This window comes from Scleropages formosus, chromosome 13 (genome assembly GCF_900964775.1).
Source record: "Scleropages formosus chromosome 13, fSclFor1.1, whole genome shotgun sequence".
Classification (NCBI taxonomy): Eukaryota; Metazoa; Chordata; class Actinopteri; order Osteoglossiformes; family Osteoglossidae; genus Scleropages; species Scleropages formosus.
In genome coordinates, this window is record NC_041818.1 from 24,036,019 (window position 1) to 24,058,025 (window position 22,007).

Below are 22,007 nucleotides of genomic sequence, written 5' to 3' on the forward strand. Positions count from 1 at the left end.
AAGCAACAAGGAAGGGCAAAACTGAAAGGCAGCAGGGAAAGGTTTGGGCCGAGCAGGCAAGCAGAAAGCAGAACAGGTAAAGCTCATCATTTCATACCACCCTGGGGAGAAGGGGTGGAGGAAGGAAAAAAAAAAAAAAAAAAGTTCCACAAGTTCACCTCCTTTCAGCCAGTTCTGCTGGGCAAATACAATGAAACCCATGTGATCATACAGAAACAAAGACAGGAGGTCCGTCACACTTACAGATTTAGCGGTGGCTGAAATATACTGGACGACCATCTCTCGTTTGGTGCTCAGATCCTTCCCTCGCAGCGGTGCCTTTCGCTCCTCGTTCAGATTCATGTCCTCCTGGTGGACCACACAGCAGACTTTACGTCACACAAGGGAGACGAGAAGCAAATGAACACACTGCTGAATCGCCATTAGCAATGTGTGAAGGCACATGGAACACAAATTGGAATAAAAAGCTCAAGAAAGGCAACAGTTCCACTATTACAAAGAAACATGCTTAAAAAAACCTGCAAGTAGAGAAGTATGAAAGAGAAACGTGACAGCTTCACTTGGGGCAGCCAACCAACTTACTGGACAGCAGGCAGCAGAGTGGTTAGACCTGCCACCCGAAGGACCCGGGTTAAATACCAATCTTGCTGTAGTTGTATTGAGCAAGGGTCAGCACCCCGAACTGCCCCAGTAAAAACAGCCCAGTTGTAAAAATAGGGAAATGACTAACTTTGCAAGTTGCATTGGAGAAAAGGGTCAGCTAAATAAATAAATGAACTTACATCAGACTTGAAGTTTTCCATTGGTTGTTGCTACACCATTGAGTTTGAAAGAGGAACAGCCAGTAGTGTAGTGGTTAGAGTTGCTGCCTTTGGATACAAAAATCGCAGGACTGATCTCCCCACCTCCGGCTGCAATACTCTTGAGCAAGGCACATACTCTAAAAACTGCTCCAGTAAAAATTACCCAGCTGTATAAATGGGTAAATAATTGTAATCTTACGACTGTAATCTTAACATCGTAAGTTACTTTGGCAAAAAGCATCAACTAAATTAACAAATGTAAATGGGTGCATTTTAAGTCAAAATGCAAGCGTGACTTAGTCTAAGAATGACAGAAAAAAGGACAGGAAGGGGGAACTAAATGAGTGCACCCATCCAAAGCACCTCGAGGAAAAGGCGTTGAGAAAAATCCTGCTCGACTTGAAACGGGGTGGAGTTACGCTGCCCTCTAGTGGCCGCAGTGGGAACATTCGCTTTCACCGCATCACAATGGTGGGCGTTTCCTTCCACTATTCTGCTCAAACGGCAACAGTGACCTGTGTGTTCATTCACGTTCCCCAGCTATGAAATAAAACAAGTCACATATCCAGAAGTGAAAAAGCAAAAGTATGTAATTCATAGCGAAGATAAGCACTTCACCTCTTTAACAATTCTGCTTAATCGCACGTCTCACGTCTACTGTAGCCTAAAACGTTTCCTTTAATTAAGAGCAGTGAAACGACTACAAGGCAGTTAGGTGCCCTTTTATGGTGCTACCTGTAAGAAGCTAATTCCCATGTCAAAAGAAGAAAGAAAAGTTAAAAAGCACAGAATGGGCTGTTTTTGTGCCACAATTGTATTGTAATTAATCTCTGAACCCTCGTTAATTTGGTCAGTCAACCGGTACTTGGCTCGTGGGCAGAGCAGCCGCGACGAGAACGAAGAGCGCTCTATCAGAGACGGACAGCAGGCCCCTGGGGCTCCGGCTGATGCAAATGGCACAGCCTTGCTTCTCCTCACTTCGTGCTGCCTCACTCCACCTCGCACCCATCGCCACGCAATGATTGAGGATCCATTATTAATATTGTCACAGCTTTAGTTAATCCGGTGCTGAAGTTCCACCTGTCAGATCCTGTAATGGAGACATTTAGAGAGGGGCCCTTGAATGCAGAGAGGAATGTTTATCATTTGGGGTTCATGAGAGCTATAACAAACATTTCAGGAATAAGTCCACCTGTCCACTCGAGCACTGGAACCATTCTTTGTCCCAAGTCCTCCGCAAGTGACCCAATCTTGACAAAGTCTTACATACACAAACAAAGCTCTAATGAGATAGAAATTCTGTACTTTGGCTTGTAACAGCTGTTTTTTTTCTTTTTTTTTTTTTTTTTTAAACGTATAAGTTACACAGATGTGGAATTTATCTATTTTTGCGTACACTAAGGAAATGAACAACACAGGATGGTGGGAAAGCAGAGTCTTTTTCTCCTACAACCCAGAGGCTACGGAGGGCGGGGCCTGGTCGTCTTCCAGGAGAGAAGGCTGTCGTGTGACTCACAATAAGAACAGCACCACTGGGTCCTCTGATCGCTTAAAGCACCGCTGCAGCACTTGGGGTGAGGGGCAGTGAGGTATAGACAGACAGCCATGGTGAAATAAACAGCGCTGAACAAAGCTCACGTACAGATCAAGAGCGCAGGGAGCTGAGCATGGTAAAGAATGACAGTCTAAATCAGGTCCCTCTGCTCTCCAGGGATACACTTGCTACCTGATTCCACTGGAGGGTTTACACAACTTCAGAGTTATAAGGGCTTCCAGCGACGTTCACTCGCCTTTACGTTACGTTCAGTGTGAATCTTGACCACCCTTCGGTAGACTTGAACCTAGAGTTTCTCGCACTTTTCCCTGCACGCCAAAATCAGTGTAATGAGAGAACACACACGGCCCGCCATGGCTGGACATTTCATTTTATTTCGGATGCCTCACAAGCATAGGAAGAATCCTTAACACTTACTTTTTTAAACCCTACTGAAGCAGACATTTTTTAATATGAAACAGTCTCCAGAAAACAATGACTTCAGATGCGTGGAATGAAACACATGAATACATTTTATATCCATCCTCAACAACCTCCTAAACCGAGGCAACTGCTTAAAAACAAATAAAATAAAAAAAATACAAGCAGTGTAGCCTTCAGTTGAAAACCATTATTATGGTCATCATCATTATCATCATCACCACGATGCTTTTGGCAAGATGTCTGAGGGCAAAGCTTTATCTTGCCTTCCTTGAGTCGTGTGGTGAACGGAATCATGAGTTCAATGTCACGCCCCTCTGAGCACAACCGCTGCTATGGGCAGCGAGGCGCAGCAATGAAGGAGGACCTGAGCAATCTCAGCAATGCATTAAGGGCTAATACACCTCTGCGCATCCTGCCATAAAAAAAATACTTCTGTAAACACGCTGACAGCAACCTACGGAATGTAATGCCTGCGTTAGAGTGTTCACCACACACCGGAGTGCACACAGGGGCAATCATAATCAAGCGAAACATCAGTGGTGATGAGTTCAGGATTTGTTTAGGGGCCAGAGCGATGTCTTAACAACAGCCCCAAAAGTAAAGAGGTGGACACTAACGGAGCAGATCACTTCACAAGTAGGTAGTGGTCACATTCAAGTAGCCTGGCATGCAATGCTCACAATGACCAGGGCTATTTTTCCTTTAAAGCGTTCTTCATGGAGTCTCCTCCTCCTCTCTGCTGCAGTTTCACCAACACTGAAGCAACCACACAAACTGTCAACTATAGATCAAGCTCTTTGAAGAACTGGCTTGCTGTGAGTCCACAAGGGGGCGCTGTTCAGCTATACAGCAATCACACCATGGAAAGGTGCAATGATACTTAGTAAATTCTGGCCTTTACAGCTCTCACTGGCATTGACCGTTTAACTAGAAGTCATAGCAACAGTTAACAGTTGCACAGCACTCAGTTTAAAATTAGTCCCTAACTAAAAGCTAGGTTAGCCTTCATGCAGCTCCTCTAAGGACCTGGAGGAGTGTAGAGGTTCAGAGACAAGGTATCTTGGCACTCACCATCATCTTCTCAAAGAGGTCCACAATCTCCTTCTCTGAGAGGTTCATGGAGCGGTCATCGAAGAGCGGCTGAGGAACAGGCATCTCCGTCTGCGCCGACTGAGGGTCCGTCGGGTGCTGGATGAGGGGCTTCTCCTTTTTCATGCCCGTCTTGCGAAAACTGGTGATCCGGTCTCGCTGTGGAGAGGAGCAGGGGAGAATAAAAGGAAACAGTAAAACAGTAGTACTGGTGCAAAAATTCACTATGTTCATACGCCATGTTCGGCTGCACCTGAGTGGTGTAAACGGTTTCTAAGGAGACGTTGCATTTTGTTAGCACTGTTCATAGCGCTCACACTATCTGCTAAGAATGGCCCCAGAAAAATCTGAATGAAGACTGCACAGTGTCCACCAGCCAACCTCCCAAACTGGTCAGTGTAAGTTAGTACAAATAAGGTGCTGGTAAGTTGGAAGCACTTCAGTTGTGTGCAGACTCTTCTTCATTTCAGTTGTGTGAATGAGTCCAGACCCTACATTATACTGACTGAGATTTTTAAAAAAAAAAAAAAAAAAAAAAAAATCCCAGATGCCTCTGCAGCTTTGTCCTGAATGCATTTGTGCAACCCAATTCGAACCCATATAGAGTAACACCTTAACACTATGGGTACAAGTTCTACATTGGGCGACAGCCTCTACCATCTGGAGAAGAGCCAGGTTGAGACTTACCTCCACGATTACCACAACCACACAAGAGCACTAGAGACAACAGCCTCTAGATCTGCCAGAGGAGTGAACAATTCAGTTCATGCATGCCAGCTAAAATGCTGAGAGCTCACGAGAATTTCAAGGGGTCAAGGTGAAACCGTTCAGTTCATTATGTTATATTTTATAGACATACATACATACATATATATACACATTATACATTAGATTTAACTGAAGGCTCAAGTGAGTTTACAGAAGAATTAAACCAAAAAAAAAGTCACAACAGCAGACAGAGCCTTTGGAATCCATGCAAAGTAGTCATGGTTAGTTGAAAGGAAAAAAAGAAAAAAGTTTAGCAGCGTTCATGCCTTACAGGTAACAATAGAAGAAAATAAAAAGAACCTTGATGAAGGTAAACTGATAATGAAATATTTGTGGAAAGACAATGTTTTCACCACCCCAAGAAACCTAAACATTTTAACCCCCTTATTTACCATTAGGGATTAATCCAGAGTCAATTCAAACATGAGCATCACTATGGTGCACTAGTGTGTGAAATTGTCTAATCCAGCTGTGTGAAGGACTGCCAAGTCTGTGGAAGGCCAGTTTCAGTAGCACTACATTGTTAACAGAGGCAGCGAGACTTTCTGTACTGGAATTCTCCTACACATAATGAATATCTCACCAGTTTATTGAATGTTTGGAGAAAAATTACACCTGCAAATGCCAACAACAGCACCTGCCTAACAGTACAGGTGTCATGGGCAACTTTCCGAGGCTGAAATTTTTAATTTTTTAGCACTCAGTTAAAGAAAACGGCTCCTATTCCGTTGTCAGTCCAGATACAGCGCACATCATGGAGTACAGTCCCACACATCAAAAATTCATTTACAGTGGCTGTCAGACTGTAGGGTCATTAGGTGCTCAGAAAGGAACTTCTCCAATAGTGAAATGGACAGTTTAATTTCAACATGTCGTTATTTTTAAGTGGCCTGAATGTGCAGAAGTTATAAAGATGATATGTATACTTGTGTAAAGCTATTCATTGCAGGAAATCAGGTTTTCTTGCTACAAGACACCTTTTTTTACCCATAAACCTTAACACTGTTATACAAATTGGTATCACTATTTTTTCTTCATGCATTTCTTACATTTAAATACAATAAAAATAAGCACTTTTCAGTGAAAGAAATATGTTACTTTCGGCAAAGTAGATGTTACAGAACTTCTGTGTGTTTATGAATGGAGACAATTCATCAGCAGCATTAAGAACCCCACATCTGTATTCCCACAAACATTTCTGGTAGTGGCAAAGTTCCATGCAGTCATGGCACAAAAGAAAAGGTGATGTAAACAGAAATTAAAATAAATAAATAAATAAATAAATAAATAAAGAATGGTAAACAAACTCAACAGGACACCTTACCATATCATCAGCCAATGTTTTTATGTGTATGTTCTGTAGAAGGGAAGGGACAACACACAGATGAGACTCAACTTAAACCAAAGAAAACACCCTGCGTGTATGTGTTTGAGTTTCATTTTACTCCACCACATACACATACACATACACACACAGACAAATGCATGCAAGAGCGATGAGACATCAGGTAAACAAAAAGGCAATGCCCACCAAGTATACGATTTACCTGAGAGTCCCCTTGAATGAGGCAGCCTAAACTCTCAATGTGTTATGTACTACAGTAAATCGCACTCACTATGGTGGAACTCACTGGTTCACCAACCCATCTGGATCATCCTTCCCCAAAACCTGAAACCAGATAGATGAACCTGTGACTACAAGCTTCAGTGGTACAGACCTAGAAAGATTTTTTTCCCCCCTCTTTGAGATTTGTACTGGCTATGTGACATTTCAGAAAGCAACTGTAGACAAGTAAAATGTAAACCTCAAGTACAAGTTAGCCTTGATGCAAGTCTATGAACATGAAGTACATGAACTGGAAGCCAAAACAATGCGACTCAGCATCAAACGTGTGACTGGTTACATGACACAGGTTGTTGTGTCATGGCGACTGTTGAAGTTCCAGGAGGAGAGTGGATTGCAAGGCACATAAATACTAAGTTCGTAATGAGCACAGAACTGTGAGGTCACTGGCGTCCAGCAGGACCCAGTGTCCTACCACCGCGGTGGATGAGGCCGAACCCGCTAAACCCCTGTGGGCAGCGAGACCAACTAAAAAACCTCACAGTGGCTCTGCTGGGCTACACTGAGGTATGACTGAGAAGTGCATGTTTGCCATTGTCTGCTGACCTTCTGTTATGAACGCCCAAAGCCCCTCGGAGGAGAGTCTCTGTGGTGACAGCAATGACCTAATGATGGCAGAAAGCAGTCCAATGCAGCGATGGGGCCAAGAGTCCACTGCACAACCAACCAACCACCTGCATTACGTTACATCATAACGTTCCCTCATGATCACAGTAGATTTCTTCATAATTAACATACAGTTTTGCTCCAATTTTATACTTTTACACTCTTACAGCTGAGTATTGCCTTTTTTGATATTATATACTGTATATGTGTGTATATATATATATATAAAAACACACACATACACTGTATATACACACACACACACACTGTAGAGCCATACACAATCCCACCTTGTTTAATAGTGGTCATGTGGTCAGTGGTCACCAGGGTCATTCAACATCAGTTTCACTATTGTGTAAAACACTGTTGCACAACGGACAACAAAAAGTGCTGCTCTTAAGAACGAAACAGGAACTATTGAACCCCACTACTTTAAATGGTTAACTCAAAGCTAACTTGAAAATTAACAAAACTAGATTTACATGGTCTTAGAAATGATTTTAAAAACTCAGTAAAGACTCAGATTGATACACAATGTTAATCAAAACTGAGCAGTTCTCGATAACTGTGGCACAACTGTCAAGTGCTCAATTTAATTGGGAGCTGAAGCGAGGTATGCCCGCAAAGGCTGCTGGACCAGTAATCCACCCTATAAATTTGCAAAACAGCACAGAGCGGAGCTGCAGAGCAGGACACACGAGAGAAACCGTGACGGCAGCCGTTTCACCACTAGAGAGCATACGTGGAAGCACTGCACTGCAATACGTGAGATGCTTGCAAAAGGCTTCAGAAATTACACTAAATTGCCACTATTATGTTACAGACTGGACAGATTACAGATGTTTACCCTCCTGTGGCTTAACAATATCTTGCTTTCTGATAAAATTACAGCACTACAAAACAATGCCCATGTAAGGCCTTTTCTGGTTAATTTTCACTCCAACTTCAGCCAATGGAGCCATGCCTCCCACATCCAACAGCAAAGGTTATTAAATATAATAACACAAAGAAACATCATTGGCTTTCTTGCATGACTAACAAGTTTCATTTTAATTGCTTCTAATTATTAGCAAACAAAAGATCCTCTTGCAGCCTAGCTTTTTTTAGCAGACAGGGCGGCGAGCCCATGTGGCACAAACAGCTTTTGGCAAACCCCTTATTCACCCCCCACAGGATGTTCAGAATGCCTGCCTCTAAACAGCTCAGTCCAGTTCCACTAAAGCGCTTTAATTTTACACTTTCCAATTTGCTCACTGTACCACAGAATTAGTGGTACACAACCATGCAGAGTCTGTACTGACCAGTGCATTACTGTGTGGTGAAGAACTTGAAAAATGGTTGTGCAGAAGTTGTGAGGTCCAGCATATAGACGATGGTATTACACCTGATGTAACAAGTAACTCTTAGAGAAGGGGTACAGGCCCACTATACCTTGAGCACACACTCTCACATTTAGGGCATGAGTGCAGTAACCGTTGTCTAGTGGGCAGCAGTGGCACTTTCAATGTCAGTGTTCAGCAGCTTGTCGAAATGTGGCACCAGAAACACATGGGACAGAGCTGATAGCAGCCCGATTTCCAGTCATGCACAGGGGCAGACTCAGCGGCGTCACTCAGGGATGAAATGGGTGGGAAAGCTAACACAACCCTTGTTGTCTGTAAAGGGGAACATGTGATCTTGATCAGCCAGGTGTGAGAACATGGCCTGTGCTAAGAAAACAGGGTATGACCTGTATCAAAACCAGAGCCCATAACTGGACACAGGAAGGTTTGGATTATGTTCTTAACTCAAGAGATTCTCGTACCTTTATAAAATCTGCTCCAGGCACAATAAATTAGCCAAAGACCTAAGACAAGCTCTGGCAGGGTGGTTTCCAGGTCCTTATAGATTCCATCCTTCAATCCGTCTGCTGGTCTAGAAGGTGAGAACGGGAAAGGCAGGAGTCCACCAGCCACATGAAATTAAGCAGCGGAACAACAACTCCAAGATATGGCCAACAGATACAGCCTTGCAGTTTACTACCGTACCTTTGAAGAAGGTGTTTAACCTGTAGGCATTAAGCAAGACAAACGGAAAATGGAAAAAAATACATATCTGTGTAGCTCAAATTAAAAAAACTTGGTAAGAAAGAATAAAAAAAAACATGCCTCATTTTCAAGGCAGTTCTGAGTGGCAGACATGCAGACTGCACTCTGAGTAAAGTATAGAATTTGCGACCAAGAGGTTATGGATTGAAAACCCAAGAGGAACAATAACTAAAACACTTGACCCAGATGAACTCAGCTGAAACTCACTCACTATCTACAAACACTTGTCCAATGCGGGGTGTTCCAGAGCCTATATACTGTATGGCAGTCTCTCTCACACACACACACACACACACACACACACACACACTAAGGGCAATATAATCACCAACCCACCTGAAATAGACATTTACATTTATTATTTTAGCTGACACTTTTCTCCTGAGTGACTTAAAATAGTACAATTAAGGTTACAATTATTACAGTTAGAAGATTACAATTATTTACCCATTTATACAGCTGGGTAATTTTACTGAAGCAATTTAAGGGTAAGTACCTTGCTCAAGGGTACCACAGCTGGAGGTGGGAACCGAATCTCCAACCTCTGGATCAAAGGCAGCAACTCTAACCAGTACGTTACCAGCTATCCTAGCACATTTTTGAGCTGTTATAGGCAACCAGAGCACCTAGAAAAATCAACATGAACACAGGGAGAACATGCAAACTCTACACAAACAGATCCAGATTCAAACCCACAGCTGAACTCACAGCCCAAGAAATAAGTGGCACCAGCACATCCCACTACAACTCACTCACTGGGCCCCCGGGAGAGAATGTCCCTTACCTTACCAAGCCCAGGATATAGGTGTGGTGCACAAATACTCGCTTTCTCCAAATATGATGTAGAGGAAAAGTTTTGAGAAAGAAATAAACCATCTTCTCCCATTCTGTCCAACAGGGGCAAAAAACCTCCAGAGGAAGTGAGGCCAGAGTGGGGAAAAGAAGGTGAAGTTAGGGGCCAGACTTGGACAGCGATAACCCTCTCAATGGACAGTAGAGTAGCTATGAGAATTGTGCTCTCAACTGGGTAGCAGAGAGTCAACAAGCACAACAACTGAATGTTTTACTCTGTGGCCCTGATCCTGTGGTCCACTTTGGTATCATTTCAATACTGGCCAGCAAGAGCAGTACTTGCTAATAAAAAAGGGCTGTATTCAATTGTGTTGTTTTTAACAATGACAACAGTCTGAATACACTCATCTGCTAAACAAACAAAGGTAAATCTGCAGAGTGGACGGTCCTGCCCTTTGATCAAGCTTCTGTATTGTGAGAAGAGAAACTGCAACAGGGAAAAATAATACACTTATTCTGTTAAAAATATTAAGCATTTCCACAGTACAAATCAAATTTCAGAAACATCATTCAAAACCTTCTGTCCTTTTAAATTCCAGCATTCCTTCCCTAGAAGCCTCCACTCTCAAAGACTAACTGGACACAGATGTTGCAGCGCCAAGCAAATTATCAACATTTGCCCTGATACACCTCCAAACAGTGATTTCATTTCCATTGTCGGAGTCGGGGATGTCGTCTCTGTACTGACAGTGTCCACCTCCTCAGTCTTGTACCGACTTCATAGTTGGAGTTTTCAATATCAAAGCAGCAAAGCAAAATAGGTCTGGGTGTACAACAAACCCTCCAACTCAGTTCCACCCAGAGCTCTCCCTCTCTAAAGACACAGCATCGGTTCATTTGTGGTCCCCTGAATCCCACTATCTGACCGCCAAGGCAGTGGGCTGCAGTCACACGGGTTGAGCACGTAGCAGCTCAAATCAATGCCCCATTGTTTACATGAACCAAGTCCAAGCCAAAACAGGAAAATGCTTACAGCCTCCTCATAGCTGGCATTCCGGCACGATTAGACAAAATGGCACACATTTGTCAAGAAGCTGGAATACCTGTGGGAGCAATATCAGCTACAAGGCCTGGCAGACAGCTTCTGTTCTCCAGCATCCTTCACTGACAAGATGTATCTCAGTGTAAGTCAGGAGCATTGTGAAACATGGAGCAAAGCTCCTTTCTGTCAAGGGAAATACAATGGACATCCAAAGTTCTCCAGAACAAACCAAAGAAAGAATTTATCATGACAAAAACATTTTCTCACATAAATGTAATTAAAGCATAAACATGAACGGACAAACACTACAAAAAGTAAGCTTCCAGTGGTTAGAAGAAGGGGGGGGGGGGGGAAACTATTTCATTTGCAGGCAAGGATCTGAGACAACACAGCCCTCTGACTCAGTATTTTCCCCTATGAAAAGATGTGGCACAAAAAAAAACTACTGAATCAACAGGAGGAAAATATCTACAAGATCAACAGGGATGCCCAGAACAACAGACATAAAAGAGGAACTCAGTAGGAGCATGTGCTCTACTAATCACAGGATTTGTTGATGAGAAAACCATATGATAATACAGACAAATAAACATACAAAAACAGAGTATATAAGTCACATGAGGATAGATCTGAGCCAGCTGGAAGAACAGAGGATGATGGTGGCATTACTTCAGGCCCAAGTGCTGCTCATAGCAAAAGCACTTCACAACTAGGTTTGGAGGGACTTGAAAAGGCGGGACTGCACTCGGCAAGACCCTCTATCACACCTCCTGGCTGGGAAGCAGTATCACATGTAACCAAAAGTGGATGTTGGTCTTTTTTTTCTTTTTAAAAAAAATCAAAGTAAGAGCTTTAGGGACAATTCCTAATTTGCCAGTGTGCCAAAAAGGGAACATTTGTACAAACTGGACAAACACTTTGACAACAGGAAGTGGAGGAGACAGAGCTGTTGCTTCGCAATCCCAAGGTTCCCCAGTTTAAATCCCCTCCTATTCTAACACCCATGATCTTAGTAGACACTAATGATTTACACAGTAAGAATACCCAACCACATTAATGGAGAAAAAAAAAAAATTGTGCAACCAGCTAAATAGAGGTTAAAAATGATAAATTTCTTAAGGTACATGAGGGTACTACTGATTACCACATAATTACTGATTATTCACATTTCTAATTCAGGCTGACTCAAATTCTTAATTTCCAGGGAATTTTTTTTTTTTGCTGAAGTACATGTGCCTGCAGTGTTAGGTAAATATTTAAGAAAGAAAAAAAAAAAAAAAAATTTACATGTTCTACACAGTGTAATGTCAAGGAGAAAACAATATTTTAACATTTAATATTATTAACAATATTAAAAACTACTTCTCTAATGGGCTCACTTACATTTTACTTTAACTTAATTTTTTCCAGCTTAAAGCGTTACCATAAACTTGGAAATTGTACTATATTGCATCACACGGAGTCACAGAATAAGGCCATCTACAAATCGTGACAGGAATAATTACAAAGGACTTGTCTGAATCCCAATAATGAGGCTGTGGAGTATTCTAGAAGTCTATTACTCTTTGCTTTCAAGAAGTAAAAATTACTTTCAGTTTTAAGCACATCGGCATATTCGAACCCAATTACAAAAAGGCTTGCCCCCTTCTCCGTTCCTGTTTTTGCCACGGTGTGGCATAAACAGTCAGAGTGAAAGGTTTCACAAGCCTGGAAAAAAGCAAATGCAGAGATGGAGGGAGGGACCATATTTACTACTGCCGTATGTCAGAGATTTCAACAAAGGCATTTCCACTGTATTTCTTCCCAGCCACTCCACCTCGCCTACATGATGTCACACATTTATTTTTCCAGCAGTGTCCAGCAGCTCTGTCTTGGGACAGCGAAATGAAAAGGCTGCACTCTTCCCAGCAGCAGCAAAGACATTACTCAAAACTCCAGCAGCAATCCTGGCACAAATGCCTCTCGCAGATTTGGAATGAAGGAGGGGGGGGACTTATGCTCCCAGGGAATGACAGAGTGAATAACTTGAGAAAACAGGATTCTGTGACCGGCAGGAAAAAAAGAAAAATTGACTATTTTTACTTCAGCGCACAAGTGCCTTTAAATGGTAAAGAACGCTCAGCTCTTCTGGTTAGAGCAGCCCAAGGCAGATTTTATTTTACCTTAAAATAGAAACTGGAGTAAAGCAAACACATGGTCTGTTGACGTGCATGACGACCTTCTTGGGTGTAGCGATCACTTGATCTGCCACACAACGTAATGGGACAAACATTTGCTGCAGTTTTAAATGCTCCCATTGAAGGGGGGGGGGGAGTTCAACTTTGATCTATCTCATGACCACCTTTGCTAAATATTGTACACTTTGCCCTTGTAATATGTGCCAGGACATCTTTGCATTTTCTCAGAATGCTGTTCCTGTCTATGTTACAGTAACCCATTTCTGTTCCGTTATTAATTTTAAAAAAAAAATGACACATTCAGCCAACCAGTTTCCACAAACCGATGAGAACTGGTGACGATCGAGAAAGTGTCCCAGGAAAATGTAAATACGTAAAGGTATGCATTGCAAGGGCAAAAGTTTACAAAATTTGGCTGAGGTGGTCATGAGACAGAAGATCAAATTTTACCTTTCCTACTGGAAGAAAGTGAAACACTTGAGTCATCCACATTTTTGCAGTCAGAGCTTTTGGTTTGGACCACAGTATGACAAAAATGCATTCCCCACCACTTCCTTTCTTCACTTCCTGTGTGCCATGAAACTCTCACATGTGGCGACTTCCTCCTGTTGCTGCTCCCCCATTGCCTCTCCACTCATTTCCCACAGCCAGATGCCCCTGTTCCCCCCTACCCAGGAACCCACAAATAGAACATGACACACTGAAAAAGCAGTGCTGATATGTTGCAACAGAGGAGAACAGGAAATCTGGAAGTTTCTATTGATCTGAAATCACCATTGCTATTATGGTACCATGATGCCATTTTCAAAATGCAGTGTTCTAATAGCGCTATCATCTAAAGTACGACGCAGATGAATGTTTAAGGTAACCTGTCTGTCATGAAGTAGACCCATTTGTCTCTGACCTTAGTGCAATCCCCTAAAACCTCCTGTACCTCTTCTGGCATGACTCCCAATACATACCAGTGGCCCAGATGAACCGAGCAGCTGCAGAGCTGGAGGCACATTTACCCCCTTGGGAAAAAGTTCCATCACTAAAAAAAAAAAAAAAATCAAAACCCACCTTATGGTGGGACATTGTGTACAACAAGCCATCCCAGAGTGTACCTATGTTCATAAAAATGCAAATGAAGGACTCTGCACATGTGAGAATCTGGCCTGGGGAAGAGAGGCTTAACTAATTGTCCTGTTACTATAAAACTTCGAAAAAAGTACATAAACAACAGCCAATGCTGATTATCAGTATTAGATTATCAGTACAGCTGACCTCTTAATTACTGAGACTTTACTAAGATGTTGCTTGAATGCATTTCACATTTCAAAGTCAGAACCAAAAGTATTGTTTTAATTATTTTAAAAAGTTGCTGCTATATGAGGATTTTTTAGCCTAACACTGCAGAAAAAAAGTTTCAAAATAGTCCATCCTCTAAAATGTTTATAGCAATTCATCAAATGTTTAATAACCCTTTGAACAATTTATAAATAAGAACTTAAACCTACATAAAACAGAAATTTCTTTCATTTTAGTTTCATAAACAGGGAATAAAGGTAATATATTTCATTAGCATGGAGTATGCTGTAGTAGTTTGTAACATTTAGTTCAGTTTAAAGTAATTTAAAGACTGAGATGATTAGAGTCTCATCTAGGGTGTACCCTAGTACCTTTTTTGTCCCTTGTGTTTTCAGGACAAACCCTGGTCCACCGCAACCCTGATTTGGACATGTAGTTAAAACAAGCACCCGAGCAGGCAAGTGTTTGATAAATATATCCATGACATGGATACCTAGGGTTCTTATCACCTGGTTCACAGTAACTAAGCGCTTGTGGAAAATCACATTCTTTCCCAAAACTCAGGATAAGTTCTGGAATCACCTGGAGAAGTGTCTCAGTTTCGCTCTCCTGAGAAAAACTGACTGAACTTTCACTTTTAGTTTCAAGGACTGTCATTCAGACCCCAAGCACCTATGCTTCACAGCTACCAGTCAAACCCACAGCTAGAATCCAACGAAACTAGTTTTTCCCCACATTGGGCCTCATTTCGTCATTCCTTCAATCTCCAAGTCCAACTACTTACTCCCTTCTGAGAGTTTGCAGCTGACGAAGGCAAAGTGTTATTCCGATGGGTCCACTGCGTATCTGGTGAGCTCTGTTGCAAATCCTACTTATGTCTGTCTACATCTTAAATGATTATATCACAACTGCCTCATTACCTGCATTTATTTGCATTCACAAAAACAGCCTGAAGCTATTCAGTTTAGAGAAAAAATCTATACATTCCATGTGCAAAGGCTAATTTAATGAGAACTTTATTTGCACCTTGGAAATAAAACTGCATCAAACTCAATATGAACAAGGGAAGGTAAACACACACACACACACACACATTTTCAGAACTGCTTGTCCCATGCGGGGTCACAGGGAACCGGAGCCTACCCGGTAACACAGGGCGTAAGGCCAGAGGGGGAGGGGACACACCCAGGACGGGACGCCAGTCCATCGCAAGGCACCCCAAGCGGGACTCGAACCCCAGACCCACCGGAGAGCAGAAAAAATGTGGTCCAACCCACTGCGCCACCGCACCCCCGCTGGAAGGTAAATAAGTTTTATGTAATTACAATGTAAATAAAAGAAGTAACACCATCACAATCCCAAACCACACCTTTGCCACACAATAGACACAAGCTGTGCAACTGGCTATACACAATAGTTAATTTGTCAGGGCAGGTCAAAACAGGAAAACACTCTTCTACTCAGTATAGGAATAAAATTGGTTAAAAGGCAGTACAACTAAGACCTTAGATACAAAATAATATACATATATATATATAGATATTCTGCTAAACCAGAAACTGTAATATAATGAGTGATTGTTTATTTTAAATGATGATAATCTAGAGTCTTTCTGTGAATGGCAATCTTTTTTAACAAAACAAATTTCAGCTTTGTTACTTCCCTTTTATGAACTGGCCACACACACAGGCTGAAACCGCTTGTCCCAAGCAGGGTCGTGGCAAACCAGAGCCTAACCTGGCCACACAGGGCACAAGGCTGGAGGGGGAGTGGACACACCCAGGACAGGACGCCAGTCCGTCGCAAGGCACCCCAAGCAGGACTCGAACTCCAGGCCTGCCAGAGAACAGGACCTGGTCAAACCTGCTGCAGCACTGCACCACCACGCCCCCCAAGGGAAATAACATTCAAGTTATTCATTTTCATACATTAAAGTGCTGAGTAAAAGTAGTAAGTGACTATACTAAGGGAATGGACTGATCTGAAGTTGCCTTCTTAAAAGTTCAGCAGTTAGTTTAACTTCCAAATCGGGAACCAAAAAAAATAATTTATAATTATGACATGATACACCCTTTATTACTGGTTTCCTCCACCCTGTACTGCAGACATTGTGATTGTTCAGCCTAACTGAAGATGCACAGATGGGTTCCTGTAAAGCGTGACGCCCTTATTTTGAATGTTCAAGCCAGGCTCCACCCTTACAGTATACCATGTTCATATGCGGTCTGCAACACACGACCTGTGGCTTGCGTGCAATAGCGTGGCTCTGATCCTCCTCACCTCCCACAACTATGTTCTCAACAGCAATGCTCTGCATGTTCTCCAACAACAACCTGATACCCAGGCAAGTCACAAGTGCAATGAAGCACCTTGCCGTCATTAAGCAGAAGGACTATCATTGCCCAAGTTTGATAGGGGAGTACTGTTGAAAACACAACCACACATGTAAACAAGCATAGCCTAGAACTGATGACAAGGAAGGGGGAACAGACACCAGTACCAGAACAAGCCGTTGCTAAGAGATAACAGACGACACACCACAAACCGCCAATTTCAACTGAAACCAAGAGACAGCTCATTGAGAAACACCCCTTGTTAACATACCCAGTGCAGGGAAATGTCCTCATTCTTCCTTCACACCATCTCTTCATATGAAGCTGACAGCAGGCTTACTGGGAATAAGACCCCAACTGCGCACATTTCCCCAGTGAGGCTTAAGATGTTACACATGGTTTATTCACACCACAAAAATCAAATAAGAGAATGTGATGGACAGCCATGTTTATTTGTATTTCAGGGTATATATTAAACAGCTATGGCACAATCTTAAATCTTTAACCTAAGCCTGGGAAGGTAAGCATCTTGTCAAAAACGTAAACAGAGTTTACCCAATAAAAGCCAGTGGAGTTTTGCAAAGATAAAAAAAAAATAATTTTTTTTTTTTTTTTTATTAATAAAAATCAAGTCCTCCCCACAGGCCATCATAAACACAACCATTGGATTGTGTCTTAATTTCCTTGGGAATGATGTTATAATTATGTATTTGTATTCACCAGTGAAGGAACAAGGAATTCTTCCAAATTAAACACTTCAACCAAAACAGGTCTATTTGAAAGTGAAGCACCATAAACCTAAATTAGTCAACAGTTTGAGGTTTTTCCATTCCATCCACTTATTTTACTCAGATTTTCCATCCAAAGTGACTTATGTACTGTAGCTCACAGCAGTACACTTGTAACACTTATTTTCAATTGCATCTGTTAGTGAAACAGTTAAGGTTGAATGACTGAAATGTGCAACAGCAGCTGCCATCCTGGTACTTGAATAAAACTTTGAATTGTTGTGGCTAAACTGAATCAGTGAGATGCTACAGGGCAGCTACAGGTGTGCGAGTTCCCATAGAGCTTGTGCTCTCTGCCGGTCTGGACTTCCTGAATTCCACTGAGACGACCTCATCGCAGCTGTCCATCTCATTACCAGTCATTGTACGTCCCCGCGTATGACTCAAGCAAGACAGACCTCATTTATACCAAGAAGGGAAACTGAGGAACTGAAACCATTACCATTTTGCCCCTCCTTTACATATAAAAAGAACCGGGCCAGAGACCTAATATACAATTTGGAATATACAATTTCATTATCGTAACAGACAGGCTTTCAAAGCACAAAGACACAAGCAAATAATGCAACAGGACACTATAGCTCCATACTCTAAGCCCAAATGCACATTCTGAACAAGCAAACATCAACCTTGTACTCTCTATATAAAAACCAGTTTCCAGGTCAAAGATCTATTCTACATTTTTAAGCAGCACATGTGAGGTAAGTTCTCCAAAGCTGCACATGAGCAGCTCCTCTGACCTACCACTGTCCAGATGGATCACTCCATTTACCCACTAATCTTTTTTTATGCAGTAGTGTCTGCATATGTAACACATACAGTATGCTTTGTAACTTACGTAAAGAGCAGCACAGAGAATCAACAACTACAGAAAGAAATAGCAGTACATCTATTGGTGGCCAAGGGCCTTCTGAAAACAGGCAAACAATGAGGAAACACTTCCTGCTGCAGATGGACATAGTTGGCGATGCATGCAAGTAAAGTACTACATAAAATGAGTGGTGGGGAAAAACAGGATCCTTCCAGGCATGATTTTATAAACACCGTACTTAAGCCCTGTATGTCTAAGTGTGGTATTTAATTCCCATCTTTAGAGCGAGACCCCACTCCCTTGAACTTCACATCCAGTCAAATTGTATTAATCAAAAAGACAAGCACAAGTTTCAGACACAAGAGCCAGAAGCAACAATTAAAGAAACACTGATGCATGTAGTTTAAAAATTAAATAAAAAATAACTATATCACCAGCTGTGTGTGCCATAAGGTTTTTTTTTAAAAAAAAAAAAATTAATAAAAAAAAAGCTCCTGCATGTGACATACCCTGCACTAACATATTTACATTCCCTACACCCAGTACACCATGCACATGGGCGGAGCAGGATCTACAGCTTGTCAAAAAAGACTTGCTGGGTAAAATACAGCCAGGAAGAGATGGATTCATGCACAAACTTAAGTGAGCTGCTAAGCCTTGCTCTCATAGCTTTGTGCAATGCACTTAACCTTACTGCTTCAATAATGCATCCAGTGAATAAATGAGTGATATACTGGATAAAAGCTTTTGTAAATACATAATGTTATCCACTCATGATAAAAGCAGCTGGTAAATTTACAAAAATGCAAATGCAGTGATTGAACCCAGATGGTAGAGATGATATCATCATGTATGATAACTAAGGTATTCCTTATTGCACACACAAACAAAGTGACGGAAGGAAACAGTCACATCTGTCAGCACCAGCTCTCTCAGCCAGTCTGCCTTCTCCAGGCTTCACGGGATAAAGAGATAAAGTTCCTCGGTGCTGGAATACTGCTCTTTGACAGAGTGTTTTTTTTCTTGAGGGGTGGGACAGGGTTCTTGGAGCCATTACAGAACCCCAGCAGAGAGATTAATTATGAAACTAGAGGTTAATCGTACAGCAGGTTAATCGTACAGCATTTTAAACTTTGCACCGCAGATTTCCACTTAGATTTCACAGCTGAGTGTCATTACAGCAGTTCCTCCTTGAGAACTATAACCTCTGAACCCACTGACTTAAGGCCAGTTACTAATGCAAGGGAACACCGTCTGCTCCTCTTGTAGAGTTTTTTTTTTTTTTTTTTTTTTTAAAAAGTGAACATATCTATAAGACCAAGACCAGAGAGAAACCCCTTTCTAACAGACTGGTCCATCCACTCAAAAATATTCAAAAGTTGGGAGGCCAGAACCATAACTGCTCCAAAGTGTGAAGTGCCCCACGAGGACGAGCACAGTTTGGCCCTCTGTGATGAGGTAATTAACAAATGAAAAAGGTCAACTTTAAATAGATCATGTCCTACATAGTGTCTTAATTACTTGACACATATTAGAACTTCTATTTTGCTTCGGTTGACACAGGCTAATCAAAGCATATCTGCTCTCTTCAGGAACTGAACGGCTGAAGGACAGTGTCTCACACTTACTGTCCTTAGGTAGATTTTTATTTACAGGAATGAGACACACGTAGCAACTGGGTATCGATGTTTGGGGAAGCCACGTTTGAAGCGCTTGACTCTGACAGCTGTCTGGATCGTTATGCTAGTTAACGTTCAGAGGGGTTTCTATGATAGCTTCATCACGTTTGCCACCGTGTCAACGTTTGCTCAAGTCATGTGTGCTCAAACACCACCAAGAGGAATAAGTGATAACCTGGGCCTCAAGCTGAGCTCAGCATGAAAAAATGGCTAAACCCTTGTTACTACTGAGACCATCATGAAGCAGCGCTCCTTTGCTTCACAGGGACAGATTAGTAGACAACGCACGATGCAAGAAAACCCCACATGGACACCAAACATGCTGTGCGAACGTGACCGCACCATGCTAAGTCGTCACAATTAGGAGGAAAGAAGGTATAAAACAAGGTGTCTTCCCATTACATAAAACTGTAGCACTTCTTTGCCTGTTTCACTGAGACTGTTGACTCTAAGTTACATGCTGTGCAGAAATGGAGACTGAGCATCTGTCCCAGGGGGCCTTCCTCTTCTGTTCACTCCAACAGCTGGAACATCTGGAACATCTGCACTTTCTCATCATTAAAAGGAGCTCCTTCCACTCACAGGCCCCATAAACACATCCACGCACGGCTGAAGAACACTCACCAGTTTCTTATTCTTGCTCTCATCCTCATTGGGCTTTCTTCTCGGGGGCTTGTTGGGATCCTCTCCGCCACTCGCCTGGTTCTGCTGATCCATGGTTTCAGAGCGAGGGGGGGGGGGAACAAAAAAAAAAAAAAAAAAAAAAAACCCAAAATATGGCAAACCAAAAGAAGAAGTACAAATCACTCCAAGCTGGACTGCAATTTCAGAAGAAGTAGGGTTCCCCAAAAAGCCATTCCACGGGAGAGGGGAAAGCGGCACGATCCAGGTTGCGGAGAACTTCCAGCGGTGGCATCCAAGAGGAACGAGGCGCCTTCGGAAACACCCAGTGGCTCTGGATCCAAGCGGTTTCTTTCACTCTTTATCTCGAAGGTCTGGAAATCTGTCCAAACATCAAATGCTGGATTGTAAAAAAAAAAAGCGCACATTTCAACAGGGGAAGGATGTTTCACAATGCTGTGTTGGTCAGCCAAGCCAAGGGCACTGAGAGGAGAGTCCCGCTGCAGCCTGCGATTTACACCACATTTACTCCCCCGTTACACTGCTATCTATCTACAGCTACTTACACCCCGGCCCCATTTACTCCCTGGAATTCTCTAGGGCCCTAGGGCAATGAATGAGGTAAAACTACTATCTAGCTGCCACAGTCACAGTGTCAGAATTCAGAAAACTCTGAAGGGCTGAATAAAATGGAATTAAAGTTAAACTTTAAAAAAATGGCAGTTCAACTTCTTAAAACATCACTTGTTGTTATCAATAGAACTGACACACACATGATGATGATTCTGTGGTAAATCCTTCAGCCCCTCAGACACTCTCACACTACAGTACTAGTTTACCAGAGACGCTCGGCCAAAGAAGACGACTCGTCTGTTACATCTTAAAATTCACTCAAATCCCGTAACTTCTGGAAAAATGCATTTCAAATAACTTCAATGCCAAAAGACAGCATAACCGTATATAAACATTTTAATTATAAGAAGAGAAATCACCGTTGTCCAATCCAAGCCACGGCATGAGAAGATATCGCTGTCGAGGCGCTCCGGGCAAATAGAGTGTCTCGCGCGCGCGCCACCAGCACGCGCGTCCCGTTACAGGTAACACGAGATTAAATCGTTGTATTTGAGCGGACGGGCCACATTAACCTGTCAAACGCGAGCCGAGGAATCCCACCCGACGCTGACTTACCCTCGCAACCGAGCGTGAGTGCCAGGCCCGCTAATAACCCCGCCTACTGACGGCTGCTATTGGTGAAAATGAGGGGGATGGTCTTATTTCTATTGGCTGTATAGGGTGTCGATCAGGGGTCACCTCGCTGCAACCAATGTGGAGCACCTTCCTTGGGCAGTGAGGTCAGAGCGATGATGGTAACGGTGGGCACGGGACGGGTCGGCTGTTCCCGCTCTGGGTCTGTGGGAATGCGTGTACGTGAGGGTCAAGTTTCCACACTTAGTTTTATCATTCATTGTGCTCGTTTAACTACCAATTATTTACTTCAGAAATAGAGAAATTAAACTTC

At 42.5% G+C, this 22,007-nt stretch overlaps 1 protein-coding gene across 3 annotated transcripts in view; it reads right to left on the minus strand.

Annotated features, from left to right (window-relative positions):
• diaph2 (diaphanous-related formin 2) overlaps window positions 1-21,701 on the minus strand; it is a 313,996-nt gene extending 292,295 nt beyond the window's left edge. For all 3 annotated transcript variants that reach the window (XM_029257260.1, XM_029257258.1, XM_029257259.1), the window contains exons 1-5: window positions 21,481-21,701; window positions 20,492-20,888; window positions 5,963-5,995; window positions 3,853-4,029; window positions 244-348 (exon numbers count right to left, since the gene is read on the minus strand). In XM_029257260.1, the coding sequence (XP_029113093.1) occupies window positions 244-348; window positions 3,853-4,029; window positions 5,963-5,995; window positions 20,492-20,584 (408 nt within the window). In that variant the 5' untranslated portion in view covers window positions 20,585-20,888; window positions 21,481-21,701. The remainder of the gene's footprint in view (window positions 1-243; window positions 349-3,852; window positions 4,030-5,962; window positions 5,996-20,491; window positions 20,889-21,480) is intronic.
• Window positions 21,702-22,007: the final 306 nt, after the last annotated feature.